This window comes from Oryzias latipes, chromosome 13 (assembly GCF_002234675.1).
Source record: "Oryzias latipes chromosome 13, ASM223467v1".
NCBI lineage: Eukaryota > Metazoa > Chordata > Actinopteri > Beloniformes > Adrianichthyidae > Oryzias > Oryzias latipes.
In genome coordinates this window covers 5,712,772-5,727,119 of record NC_019871.2, presented here as the reverse complement: position 1 = coordinate 5,727,119, position 14,348 = coordinate 5,712,772, and the positions used below count along the sequence as shown (strand labels likewise).

The window sequence follows — 14,348 nt, the reverse complement described above, 5'->3', positions numbered from 1 at the left end:
AAAATCTGTCACTGCTTTTGGTTTTTCCTGCAGTTCTAAGCCAGGTTGTATTACTATTTGATATTTATTTATTTTTTTGGTGTATCTGGCCAAACTATTTATTCACTTTTTGGTGTATCTGGCCAAAAACTACAGCCTCTTGGATGTTGTGTTTTTTTTCCCCACATGCACAGTCCTTGATTAAAAACTTGTAAATTAAAGCAAAGTTCAGTGGAAGCCGTATCATGCCCCCTCCAACATCTGCTGCGCTGAATTCAAAAAATGGGGACGTTTTGAGGATCCTTTCAGTTCAGTGGCTGTTGTTGCTTGAGAGGAAGCAGCATTTTTAATAAGCTTACATCTGGAAAGTTTTAGGAAAGCAAAAGTAAAAGCACACTGAAGCGCGTTCTGACATCTTGGATAATTCTCATACTAGCTGATGCATGAAGCAGAAGCGCTGGCTGTGCATGTGTCAGCATACAGTACAATGAACCTTTCTGTCTTTATCAGCTGCATGTTTCTCGTGATTTAAGATGCAAATGGAGGGAATGTCAGAGTTTTACATTACAAATCAGGAAAAGAGGGTTCATGTCCTCGCTGTCCTCTGTCTGAGTTTGTGGCCCAAAGCTTTTGAGTCATCGTGATGAAGAGCTTTCCTAAATGACATTGAGATAATCAGCATGTGGACAGCCACCGGGCGGGCTGCAACAGAGCCGCTTTGATTCCAGCTGTGCATCTTTTTTTTTAAACCTTTGCATGTATTACCTTGAAATTTTTTGCTTAAAGATAACACTTTATAAATCTTGAAGGATCTAAGTGTGCCCCATCAAAACTCCAACAAAAAAACCTCCAGCATCAAGGAGGGTTTGAAGGAAGGTCAAAACGTTGGCCGGATTTCTTGCAAGTCTGTTTGTGGCTGCTGCCACTGGAAGCTCAGTTTGTAGCAAGAAGCTGCTCCCATTTACAGAAACGTTCATGTAGAAAAAAAGCAACTTTAAAGGTTTTCCAAAACACAGATGTCACACCAAACGGCTCCAACGCATGGATTCAAACCAGGATCAACTTACAGAAAAAGAAAAACCACATTTTAAATTAAAAATTAGATAGTTTAAAAACTCAAAAGTATAGATTGTAAACTTATAAGAAATCACAGGAATTGGAAAAGACAACTTATACATTTAAAAAAGTATATTTTGATATAAAAGAAATACTGAAAACTCAAATAAAAAAATAATAAATAAAACTGTTACCAAATGGAGAATAATTTGATGTTTTGTATTTTCCGTTTTTTTTTCTCTCCTTTCCTTTTAATCTTACATTTTCCATTTTCTATTCAGACTTTTTGTTTTTGCAGTTGATCCTAATTTTACATGGGGGGTTGGACTTTGAGCCTATTGGCTGCTGTGACATGATTAATTTGGAGTGTCAGACGTTAGGGTGATGTCATTTCCACTCCTTGATTATACATGAGAATTGGACAGAGTGACTCCTCCCCAATGTCTTTCCAAACAGGAAGTACCCGCTGGCTCCAAGTGGCCAAAATCCCATAGACTTCTATAGAGAAACAAACAGCAATTATTCAGAATAATCATTCTTGCTCCGATACCTTTTTTAAGACATTCTTGATAGTCCCTTTTTTTGGGATATATTTTCTGTAATGTTAGTTATTCAAGTTAGAAACTGACCAATCAGATGCCTCAATGAAAGCAGGTGGCGCCTGCTGGCCACCACGTCCAATGTTTGAAATGTTTGACAGATTCTACCAGCCCTCTTTAAAGGGAAGGGGTGTGGCCTCCAACGAGCTCACTCCTGATTGGCAGGAGAGGTTGTGATTTAAATAATGACTCGGACGGACCTGGACCAATCACTACTTACTGACATCGTCTGGTTACAACATGGCGGCAATCGTATGGCAAAAAAAATTATGACTGAATTGATTTCATTTACTTGGAACTGGAAATAAACCACTTTCTCTGAGTGATGTCACACCCACCCAGTGTCTGCTGTTGACGCCGTTTGTGAAATCCCTCCGCTGATGTACCAACTTTGGGAGAGCATCATCACTACTGAGTTTTAAAAAAAAAGTTTATTTTCAAGTTTAAATTTGCTTTTAAACTTTGTTTTACATAGTCTACAGTATTTTTCAAATTTACAGTCTAGATTTTCATGGATTTCCGCTGATCCTGATTTGACCGCATTCTGACAAACCAGAAGGAGTGAGTGACTGACTGATGGACATGATCAGCTGTGAGAGACTTTTAAGAACCAACTCTGGTTGCAAATATCATCAGTTTTTCAGCAAAACATTGCAGAATTTAAAAAAAAATCATTTTTTACATCACCTGGTAATTAAAAGCACAGTCAAGGTCTAAAAATGTTTAGAACTAAAACAAATCTTTAAAAAAAGAGAATAGCAGAGAAGTGAAAGTAAGTAATTGATACACATCAATTTGTATTTTTCATACTTTCTACCATTTTTCATGTGTATGTGTGTGTGTGTGTGTGTGTGTGTGTAGTGTAAAGGCTTAGAGATTAACCAGCAGCTTCATTACACTCCACTGTTGTTTAATGGCTTCATGCCCGAAAGGCTTTTTCTAGAAACACGATGACTGAATCGACAATCCAGCCGAAACATTTCCACATCGAAAACTTTCCCTGTGTGTTAATCTGAGAGCAAACACACACTCCCTCCGGAGGCTGGAGCCTTTGAGCTTTAAACAAATATTTCTCTGACCTAATCGTTTGTGGCATCTGGGTCTCAGCTGCCTGGATGTCCTCTCAGGTAGGAAAAAAGACCTCACCTTTTTGATGTGGGTTGGGGTCTCTGGATTCAGCAGCTACCACTGAGAGGAAGAGAAATGTGGATCAAACAGCGTTTGGCAGCCTTTTGATCGTGTTAGTTGAATAGCACAGTTGTGTGAAGCACAAATGCGTTGTTCCAACAGTATTTTATGAATCTCACATCGTATTCTTTTGTCCCTAACTCCATTGTTCCAAGCTCCTTTGATTTCTTGTCAATGCAACATTCAAACATTTATTAAATAAAGGTTTGGGGAGCCGTGATTTGCTTTAGGGATATTCATTAGCCCTTTATGCGAGTTGTAAGGATCCTGCCTTAAGACGTGTAAAAGGCTCCCAGCTGTCAGACGTGTCGACTTCTGCAGAGCGATTAGGACTGAGTTTGATGAATCCATTAGTAGTACACGGTGAAGAAAGTTTGGGATCGACAGTGTGGTGAAAAGGGAAATTATGAGCCATTCTGCTGACTCACTGCTTCCATTGTGGCAAAAATGAAAGGACTGCAGTTGGATGATCTAAAATGAACACAGGAGTTTTTGGTTTCTGTGGGTTTTTTTTGGTGAAAACAAATGTGAAGCAGCAAGAAGATGACATCAGGGGCAGAAGAGTCATCTTCAGTCACACTGGGGAAAGACGGGTCGCTGCGTATCATTTCTCCATCCCAGAATATTTACCAAATTATTTTCATCTTTTTAACTGCTGCTGTCTACTTGCTGTGTCTCCATGAGCGATACTAATTACACAAACCTACAAGAAAAATATTTATTTTGTACCACAACAAAATGTTGTGTAGATGAGGCTTTGAAACTAAACCAAACCTGAACAAAGAAAAAGAATGTTATCAAAATCTGATTCACTGCAAAAGAATCACCTGTACGTCAAAAGTGCATGAAACTTGTGCAATATCCTTAGTAATACTTTACCATGCAGTTACCGCAAACATAATAATGGTACGTTCCATCTTCAGGACATCCCTTATGGTGATCGCACGAGCCTCAAGAGGACTGCAAGACACACCTTACAAAGGGAAAAGACACTGCTACTTGTGCAAGGAAAATGAAAAAAACAAAAATTGCTCCTATTTTTTCCAAATCTCTTATTTTTAGATTTTGGGACAGTCTACAAAATGTTCTAAACTTGTGACAAGCGGTTCTTAACCAGCTCAATAATCCTAAATGAACTTTAATCCAGGATTACGGTTGTGTGAGATTAGTGTTTGCAGAGGAAGATGTAAAGGTATCAAGAAACAGAGGGGTTAGATTTGGAGCTTTAGAACATAGATACTGGACATTCCAGCAGAGGTTTGTGCAAATAAAAAAAAAATAGTGCCAGATCTTTAGTGGCTGATGAAAATTGTGTTTTTTTTTTTTTTTGACATGTTCTTGTAGCATTTTTCTGATGATAGAGGACATATTAAAAAAAATATTAGGCTTAAAATTGCATTTCTGATTATTTTTCTATTTAAATTGCTGTACGTCTTAATTTTTAGTTGTCTGAGCTGGCATCTGACTTAAAACTGTACTAATGGATAAATGATACTACTTACCATTTTTGTTGCACCACTAATGTATGTTGGGGGTGAGAGGGGCTGTAAACTAGGTGGAGAGAGAGCCCTTAGCAACGGTAAAAGGGGGCGGGATTGCACACTAATCAGAGGTAATTTTATATACTGGTGCACTGCAGAAAACTTCATGTTTTTTCTGGAAAACGACACCGGTTTTTGGCTAGAGTGGCACAATTATTACCATAAAATAATCTTTGTCCAAAGAAAAACTTTCTTATTTCCTTCAAATAAAAAAATCTGTGCTATGTCCAACAAATTAAAACAAAATCCAAAGTAAACGTGGAAAAGTTTTCTTTATTTACTGATAACGTTTTTGATTAGTAAAATGATGAAACTTCTTAAAAGATGGATATTTTTCCAGTTTGGCTCTATCAGAAGCCTCTTTGCTGTCTGATCAATTGCTATTAAAATAAATCTTCAGCCTAAACACTAACATGTCATTTTCATGTGAAGATTTGAAGTCTAACTCCTGATGCTGTGGAAGCCACATGAATTCTGATCATTTGTATTTGAATAAACATAAACTTGTTTTGCTTACTCAGAATCATCACAAAGAGCATCATCAACGTGTTCAAAATCCTGTTTTGTCAAGCTTCAATTAATCTGACATATCTGTTTATTAATCACATTCTAACCTATGTGAGCTCAAATCCTCGCGGCAGCCGCTTTAACATTTCCGCTCGGCTCTTTCCGAGCTTTGCATCATCCATTTGTGCAACTTGGAGGTGATTAATTTGACAAAATTCGTTGGAGTTCAGCAGCGCGGTCAGAGTTGAACCTGTCAAGCAGCTGTCCCTGAAAGGTTTAGGGATGCGTTTCGCTCATTAGCATTAATAAAAATGAGCGAAAACAAGTGGGAACCTGCCAAAAACATGTGACGTCTGACTCTCTCTAACCTTTTTCCTGCAGGTGGTTCACCTGGACAAGGAGGACGAGATGCAGAAGCTTCCACTTCAACCTCCTTACTATGACATGGCCCCCTCTGAGACCACCCCCTTCACTGATAAGCCGGTAAGTAGAAATGATCAGCGGCTCGTCTCTGTGAAGAGGTCGTCACACCGCTGTTCCCTGCTGAAGGGATGAGTCTTTGTTGCCTTTTATGGCTGGAAGTCAATCGAAACGGACGCAGCTTAAAGACCCACTCCGATGGAAATGGTCTTTTAAACATGTTCTTGTGGCATTTTTCTAACGATGGAAGACAAGAAGTAAGAAAACTGAGCTTAAAATTGCATGTCTGATTATTTCTCTATTAAAATGAATCGGGAGCAGACAAAAAAAAACAATGCTGTTTGAAAAAGCATCTGTGTCGTAGAAAATAGATATTGTCACCAGGTTGTGGGTGTTTAATCGTATCAAGTGTACCGAAACTTAAGCTTACATTTTTATATATTAAATGGGTCGACAGGGCTCTGAAATCAAACGTTCCTTTGTTTTGTTTTCAAATTATGCTTTAGCAGCATTTTAAATTCGATGTTTCTTTGCTTTGCCTCTCGTTTTTAGCCATCCACTTGTAGACGACTCGATCCGTGTACATCCATGTTTTCCTCGTCTGAACTGCTATCTGGATGAAAACTATACGGCTGCATTGCTCCGATATTGCTCGCCGTCTTTGTTGCGCCAGTAATGTTAGGTTGGGGGTGTGAGGGGCTGTAAGCTAGTGGGAAAAAGTGTAAACAGAGCAACAAGGAGGAAAAGGGGGGCGGGATTGCCCATTACTTGCCCATAACTCAGAGGCAAATGAACTCCTGCCACTCTACAGAAACTCTGTCCTAGAAAACGACATAAGTTTTTTGGATTTGGGCTAAAAATGGCATAAAACTGGAAACGCTTTTACAAAAGATCAAAAGCTGATCGGAGTGGGTCTTTAATTCGGCTTGCCGACCATCTGCAGGGTATTGTTGACGAGGCTCCTTCCCCCTCGTCGTCTGCATCAGCACCTCTCACCTTCCTCCTAAACGAGACCAGCCTGCATCCTTTCCTCTCGCCGTGCTATCTTTCGCCCTGACCCCGGCGCTCACCTCTTCGTCTGCCCTCAGCCTCTTCTCTCCTCCAATCCGTCTAATCCACAGTAATCACACACCGGTTCGCCTGGCTGCTGTGTGCAGATGAATTGCAGTGCCATGCTCTGCAACACATTTGCCCACCCCTGTGAGTTCACATTTGGCTACAGTGTTTGTCCGGCGCTTTTGCAAACCGTGCTGCGCTTGCTGAGACGGTGTTGTGTTTACTGGCTGTTGCTGGAGTTTCTGCTTTTGGACAAATAACTGTGCGTGTGGAGGGCGTGTGTGGGCTGCTGCGTGTCTGTGTGTGCATCAGCAGAGAGCAAAAGCCTTTCAACCGGGTGTCTGCTTAATGTGAAAACCTCCTGGAGGAAGCATGTGAGGGAGCTGAAAGGCTTTCCTTTGAATTAGTGAGTCTACCTGCCATGTTAATGACTGTAAGAGGTGTCAGGCTGCTTGGAACAAACATCTCCTTTTCCGCTGCAGATGGTGAAATGTGGGTGGCTCTTGTCTGTCAAATTTTTTGACATCCAGCCTCCCTGGATGCCAACATTTGCTAAATCTGAGCCCAAGAATGAAACAAAATGAAAATTAGCTTAATTTTGACAAGAAAAATGTTCAGATTGCTTCATTTAAAATTATGGAGGAGCTGCACAACTGCTAAGCTTTATGAATAAATATTTATTGGTCGTTAAAAAATGACAGTGGCACAAACCATGACCATGCTCCATAAAGACGGTGCAGACAATAAATGGCTACACATCAACAAAGAACAGCTATTTTAACTTGTGACGTATTCAGTTATTTAATTACTTAAATAATTTATCAATTTAGTTTTTTTATGAAATTCATTTATTTGAGTTATGAAATAATCTTTTTATTAATGTATTTTTGCGTTTAATCGTAATTATAAAGGCAGCATCGATTCAGTTTGTGCGTACAAAATTAAAGCTTTTGCGTTCATCCAAAAAGACGTAGCAGATAAAAAAACAGAAAAGAAAAATTTTTTTTTAAAGTAAAACTTTTTTAGTTAAGTTAAGTTATTACTGATGTTTTATAATCTGGTTAACTTTTAGGAAAATAATTTACTTATGTAGGTTTCAAACGCCTTTGTGTTTGTTAATATACCATTTTTTTTATTTCTGAAAATGAAATTAAAAAAATGTTTTATGGAAGCAAAAATCAAAACATTAGATTTAATTTTTTTGAGAAACTGCAAAACAGACAAAACTCAATGTTCTGATGCTAACAGTTTATGCCGCTGCAAAGGAACAGATTCAAATTTCCCCCATCTGTGTTCTGCTTCAGGTGGGAAAACCACCTGAGCCATGAATTGTTTCGAACAAAAACCAGACCATAATAGTTTGAGACAGAGGTCTGCAGCCACGTGTGGCCTCAGGCTGGAAGTCCTGTGTCAGAAATCTGTTAAAGAAAATGATTTTTTTTCTTTATATTTTTATTTAATATATGCCAAAAATACACTAGTTTATTTTTATTTATTACAATAGTAACATTAACTTAAATACAAAACAGTGTTTTATTTTCTAAAGAGTGAATGAAGACTGTGGCTCCTACTGGGTCTTGGTCAGTGCAACGACATAAAAAGATAAGAATTCCAAAAATAAATATTTACCACAAGAGAGGGAAGTAAACGCCTGAATCATCAGCATCTTTTGAGACAACTGGGTACAAACAGGGGTGAAAAGCGAGAGGAGCAGTGAGGATTTGGGGTAATTTGACATAAAAGAAAATCCAGTTGAAATAAAACAGACCAAGAGGTTTCATTTGGCCTCTTTAAGCTACAAAAGTGCATTTATTTCTGGAGTAAAGTGAAAAGGTGAAGGCAGAAGAGTGTCATCAGCACTCCTCCTGAAGGTGTCAGTTTGCCTCCCGCTGCCCTGACCTTCAATCCAAGTTCTCACCAAGCAGTGGGTGATTAAAACTGCCAAGAAGATTATCGTCCACTCCCTGATATCCACGGAGGTTGGCTGAGAGTCTAGGAAAAAGAAGACAGCACTGTGAAAACAGGAAAGAAGTCAAAGATTCTTCAAATTTTGACTTTCTTTATTTATATAGACAAAAAAAAACTTCCTAATACATTTTTTATGTTAAAAAAATGTTGTCATTATAACAGTACATGTTTTTTTAATAAAGATATTTTTGCTATTCAAAATGAATTGATACAATTCTTTTTCTTGTAAGACAGAGTTTTTTCTATCTATCCATCATCCATCCGTCCATCCATCCGTCCATCCGCGGGTCGTCTGTTATTCTAAAATCAACTACATACCTCATGCAGATTTGTCCCTTCTTCACCCGACTGCATCCACCCATAAATGCAGTTGTGACTGCGGGCTAAGAGGCAGGCGCCCCTCGCTATGACCCTCCACGAGCCTGGAAGACCTAAAAACCTGGAGTTACTGTACCGGTCAACCCTCGTCCAGATGGCTTAGACTAGAAGGTACACCACAACTATTTGGGCAGATTTTGTATTTAGTTGTTGTCTTGACTTTATTATTTATTCATTTTCCCTCATTGGTACTGTGGGGGAAGCATTTCTGCTGTTTTTCCGACATAGCTGCAAAATGTTAATTAAGTAAAAGTTTAATGTTGCAGCTCATTCATGTGGATTTTTCTCGCACAGTCGCCTGCGAGAACCACCAGTTCATCTGAAATTCTTTTTCAAGATTGTTTCTGCCAGCGTAGGTCAGACAAACGCCTCGGTTTGGGGTCGAACTTCTTTGAAAAATCAATTAGCGCTGCTTGTTTTTTTCAGAAGGAAAGCAACTTTTTCCCAGATGAGACATTAGTGCTGCGCTTTGAACATCACGTTTTTACAAGTTCCATACCTTGTTCTCTGCGCTCCTGATGTGTTTCCATTTGTTGGTCTGCCTCTTAATAATATTTTGCATCGATGATTCAGATGTGACTCATCCATCTCAGCAGATATGCAGGAATAACTCAATTACTGTCTTTTTTTTCCCTCCTTTGCTGAATTGATTTAGATTTTCTCAGTAGTTATGTAAAAGATCTTCAAATATGGTCTTTAATGGTACACTCAGAGCAACCAGATGTTCAGTGTTGATAGTCCGTAGACACAGAGGGCAGGTTTTCCTTTGATTTATGTCTCATTTCTAATAACGCTGAATTCAGATGGAAGTTTGGGGCCATACTTAAGATGAATGTGGTATTACGGAGGTTCTCCGCTCACTATTTGTGCGGGATGTGCATTGATTGCAATGCGCTCTGTTACTAATGGTGATTCTCTCGGGGCAAAACACTGTCTGCCAATTTTGACGGCGATGTGGCTGTAATTTTCTCCCCGATTGCACCCTGGTCATGACAAATATTCCACAGATTTAAATATCCGCGTGCAGACTGTGACTGGTGGGGGAAAATATGCAGCTGGGAGATTGCAAAGTAGATTTGAATTATTAACATAAAATTTCTGTAAAAGCTTCAATCACTTCTGTGTAATTCTTTCTGAGATGGGAGGAAGGTACATTGGTGCATCGGGGCACAACAGGTATCATCCAATTAGATTTCTCATCCACAGCCCTTCACCATCTGTCTATGATGCTTTCCACGCATATACAAGATAGTCCACCATTTTTTTTCTCCTTCACTGATTTTATTTCCATATTAAAGGAAAAGAAAGTAGGACTAGCACTCTCTAGCACAGTCAGAGAACATCCTGACACTGACGGAAATGACTGATTCATCTCTTTGGATCCTTTTTCCTCATGAATTTGTCGCTAAAGGTTTGTTTTTTTTTGCTCTAAACTCAGGAGTTCATAGATGCTGACATGAGAGGCTATGAAGTCAGGAGACTGATGTCTGTAAGATCTGTGTTTTTCTGCCTAGCAACAAAATAATTCTTGTTTTCACTTTAAGCCTTATAGTCACAACTGCCCTTATATGGATGCAGGCAGTCTGTGAAACGTGGACAAACCTCTACAGGGCATGGATGAAAGTCGAGTCTAGGTGCAGAGAAGAATCGGGCTGAGACCCGGGCCTGCACAAATAGTAATTTAACGAAAAAAAACGGCACGAGGTGGGAACAAAAAACGAAACATCTTACAAGAGAAAAAAGGAATAAAAAAGCGAAAGCAAAGTAAAAACAAAAGTTTTCAGCAGCGTTTCCATTGTCTATGAAATTGCACAAATTAAATTTGCAATAGTAAGTGCGCCTAATGGAAACACAATTTAAAAAAAAATTGTTCTTGAAGTGTAATTGAGGCAAAATTGACATTAATCGTAAAAGTGCACTGGAAACAATTTTTCCAGATTAAATGATCAACAACCAGATGGCGATGCGTTTCTTGGTAGGAACTGGCTACCTTTGGTCACTGCAGCGGGCGCCACCCGAGGTCCCACAGCGTCATGCAGTTCATCAATATTCAAAACATCTAATTCCAAAAATGTTTTTTTTTCAACATTTCTAGACTTTTGCATTAAATGGAAATGCTGCTATTGAGAATTGAGAGACTGCATCTTAAATAGCCCTGATTACAATATGCAGTGCTGTGCACTCCTCCACAGAGATGGAGGAGGAGGAGGCATTCAGGAGGAGTGACGGCTTTCCTGGAAAACATACAGAGGCAGTAAAAACAAAAAGGCAAACTGTCAAATATCATAGACGTCTGCAGCATTTCCGTACAGCAACAATGTTCATGCACATTTTTCTACTGCAGACACAGGTCGTGGTGAACTCTTTACAGTAGGGTGAGTAAGGGGGAAGCAGGTGAGACGCAGGCGTATCATACAGATTTGTTTTATTTTTTTTCTTCCAAATACAGTACTAATGAGTCCTACAGTCTCTTGTGCACATCCCCTTGTCTGCAGCATTCGTGCCCGGTCAGTAAAGTTCCACATATTGTGTGTGGGTCACGTGCGTGCCCCGTACAGATCTGCCCATTTTTCAGACAGCCCGTATCCATTTGTAGGGGCATAAGATCCAGACCCTCAATGGATCTAACCCAAAAACCCGCAGCACTTATACGGGTCAACCCCCATACAGATGCATGTGACTAAGACTTTACTTTTTATTTGGGATTTTACTCGACCTTAACTCAAAAGTATTAGTAATCTGTTTTTTTTAATCTGTTGTTTATCGGCACTAGCCAAAAATAGTCAGATAAAAAATCTAACATCAACTCTTTTTGTTCTTTGGGAGGTTAAACCTCAAACATAAATGTGTTTATTTGTCGTTTTCTGCATTAAGTCCAGGAGAGCTTTAGCAGGACTGAGCTTTAACAGAAAATTTTAAAGATAAATAATTTCAGAACTTATTCTCTTTTACCCCTTTTATTTCTTTACGAAAGTAACTTCTGACTGTTGTGGATCACAATAACAATGTGAGACACATAAATAAATTAAAAAAACATCATGCATCATGGTTGAATTTGCTGTTGAATTTGGTAAAAATAATAATGAATTTGTAAGTTGGTTTAACAGAAAAATGCTTCAGTATTATTCAACTGTTATAAAAAAAAAGCCTTCAAAGTCGACTTTTCAGTAAAATTTCAACAAGCTGAGTCCCGTCACCTTTACTGGACCTGAGTACAGATCTGACAGTTAAATGACTCCTGGAGAAACCAGTCAGCCATTAGAAATCACTCTGTCTGCGCACGCATAACGATCCAAGCGCTGCTTTATTATTTTTTCCTCTGCATGTTTTGACAAGCTAACGGCATTTGCTGCCACTCATGAACCCTCCCCATGCGACGAGCAGCAGAGCGGGACAGGACGGGAACTAGTGCAAAGACGGTCCTCCTCTTTTCCTTGCCTGATGGTCCCTCGCTCGCGCTTCCAGCTGGGGGTGCGCTGGATTAAATAAATATGTCTTCCATAGTGTCCTAATGGAGCCCTTTTTTGATTGGCATATTTGATAGATGCACAGACTGGACAAATATGTTAGCAAAAAGTGCACATGCTTCAAGATTATTATGAATCAATCCAAATTTAAAACAAACCCACTCATATTAATGAGTACAACCCTATGTATAGGGAATTTATCAGTGGCTTACAACAGCTGCCTTCAAGTTTAGGAGTTTTTTTGTGATGTAAAAGGTCTGTGAGGGTTTTTAGTGTCATTTATAGCAGCTGTTTACAGTTGAAACACAAAGACAAAGAGCACACCATAAATCTGAAAATATACCCCAATATTTTCTATTACTGTGAGTCAAAGTTTAAAAGACAAAATATGACCAATGAAATATAAGAAAAGAATGAGAGTCCAGGCATGATAGTCTCACGAGGCAAGGTTTTTTTGTATAGCACATTTTGTGCAGTTATTGCATTACATAGAGCATTCAAAGAACAATGTGAAAGAAAAATATAAGGAGTATTCATTAAAAAAAATGAAATTATTTTAATTTGAGTTTAAAGTCCCACTCCGATCATCTTTTGATCTATTCCTATCCCTGTTGCTGAAAGCTTAGAGCAGTGAACTTCTGCACTTTTTCGTCTGCTCCAGTGCGGATGTAAACTTTTGAATAAACTGAGTGCTTCAGCTTCAGTCTTTATGGATGTCTGTTCCAGATCTGTGGATCATAGAAGGTGAATGTAGCATCTCAATAGTTTGGTTTTGACTCTAGAAACTGACGAAAGACCAGATCCAGATGACCTGGGACTCGTGACTCGTGTCAATGTTGCAAAAGCTTTGCAAGAAAAAAAGGTGTTTTTATTCTGAGGTTTCTATTTTATTTTGCAGTTTCAAAAAACCTTTTCCTCCTCCCTCTCAGAGTCTCCAAAACTCCCTAAGAGCCCCACTTGAGGCTATAGGTGAGCGCAGGTTGCAAGGGAGGAGTCATGATACAAGTAGGCAGAATCCAGTCTCAGTGACCCTTGTGCTATCCTAGGCACTTTACCATTGGGAGTTGGGTCATCTAGACCCACTAGACAGTGCTCTGAACCTTTTTTCTTCCATGATTTGTGATCTTCACTGGTGTCCATGGATTACATGAAATCTTTCCACCTTTATCCACCTTTGTCATGGTAGGGAGAACACGTCAATGTAAGGGTGGGGTTATAGGACAGCACAAATGTAAAAATGTGAAATACAAATGATCTTTTACACGATATAATAGGGTTTTAAATGGATAAAACTGACATAATTACAAACCAAATCTACACAAACTATAAATTCAGGAATCAGGGATCAGGAAAAATGAGAAGGAAAACGCCAAGACCCATGAAAACAAAACATCGGTTAGCTAGTTTCAACACCAGTCTGAATACTAAACAAAAGTTGAAGAATTTCACATACATTGAGGAAAAACAAGATCGAACCTATAAGACAAAACTTCCTTCACAGTTCAGGTCAGTGTCCCCTTCTCCTTTGGAGAAGAACAGGGGACACGCAAAGTGGGTCAATGGGAGTGGGAGGAGCTTGCAGCAAAATTAGTGGAAAAAAGACAAATATAGTCATATAAACTGATTTAGACGGCAATATCTAAGAGACACTAAAAACAAAATGTCATTTAGTGTGTGAGATGTAGTCTAAAACTTTATAAAATGATACCAGCCTCCAGCTAAACCACAAAAACAAACATTGAAAAAGCACAAATCTGAGGTTTAAAAGATGTTGAAGTTTTGATCTGCATAAGTATTCCCACTGTCCTGCTTCTGGTTATTTACATCTTCCTCCTATAATCATTTAAGCACTTTCTCTTTTTAATTGGCAGTAAAACCAACAAATATGGTCATAAATTAATTTTAAGAGAGTTTTACAAAATGTTTTTATTATAGCTTAAAGCGAGGTCATTTTTTTAATATCTTTCGTGAGACGAGAACAATCAAATGGTTTTTCAGCCTCAAAAATGTTCATTTCCTATCCAACTACATCATAACTCTGGGACTTTGTCCACTTTCTTTTGCTTTATGTCCTTTTTTTGCTAAATTTCTTAGCTTTTCTATAATACAAACACAAATTTTCTTTAATTTTAATTCATCTTCCCCCGTGCAGCAGAGAGAGGCACTCTGTTTTGCATTCCATAAAATCC

The 14,348-nt window shown here is 38.8% G+C and overlaps 1 protein-coding gene across 4 annotated transcripts in view; it reads left to right on the top strand.

Moving 5' to 3' along the window:
- The window catches only part of nectin1 (nectin cell adhesion molecule 1), a 216,984-nt gene that overhangs the window by 176,581 nt on the left and 26,055 nt on the right, over positions 1 to 14,348 (top strand). For all 4 annotated transcript variants that reach the window (XM_011482287.3, XM_011482289.3, XM_020708088.2 and 1 more), the window contains one exon: positions 5,252 to 5,353. In XM_011482287.3, coding sequence (XP_011480589.1) covers positions 5,252 to 5,353 — 102 coding nt within the window. The remainder of the gene's footprint in view (positions 1 to 5,251; positions 5,354 to 14,348) is intronic.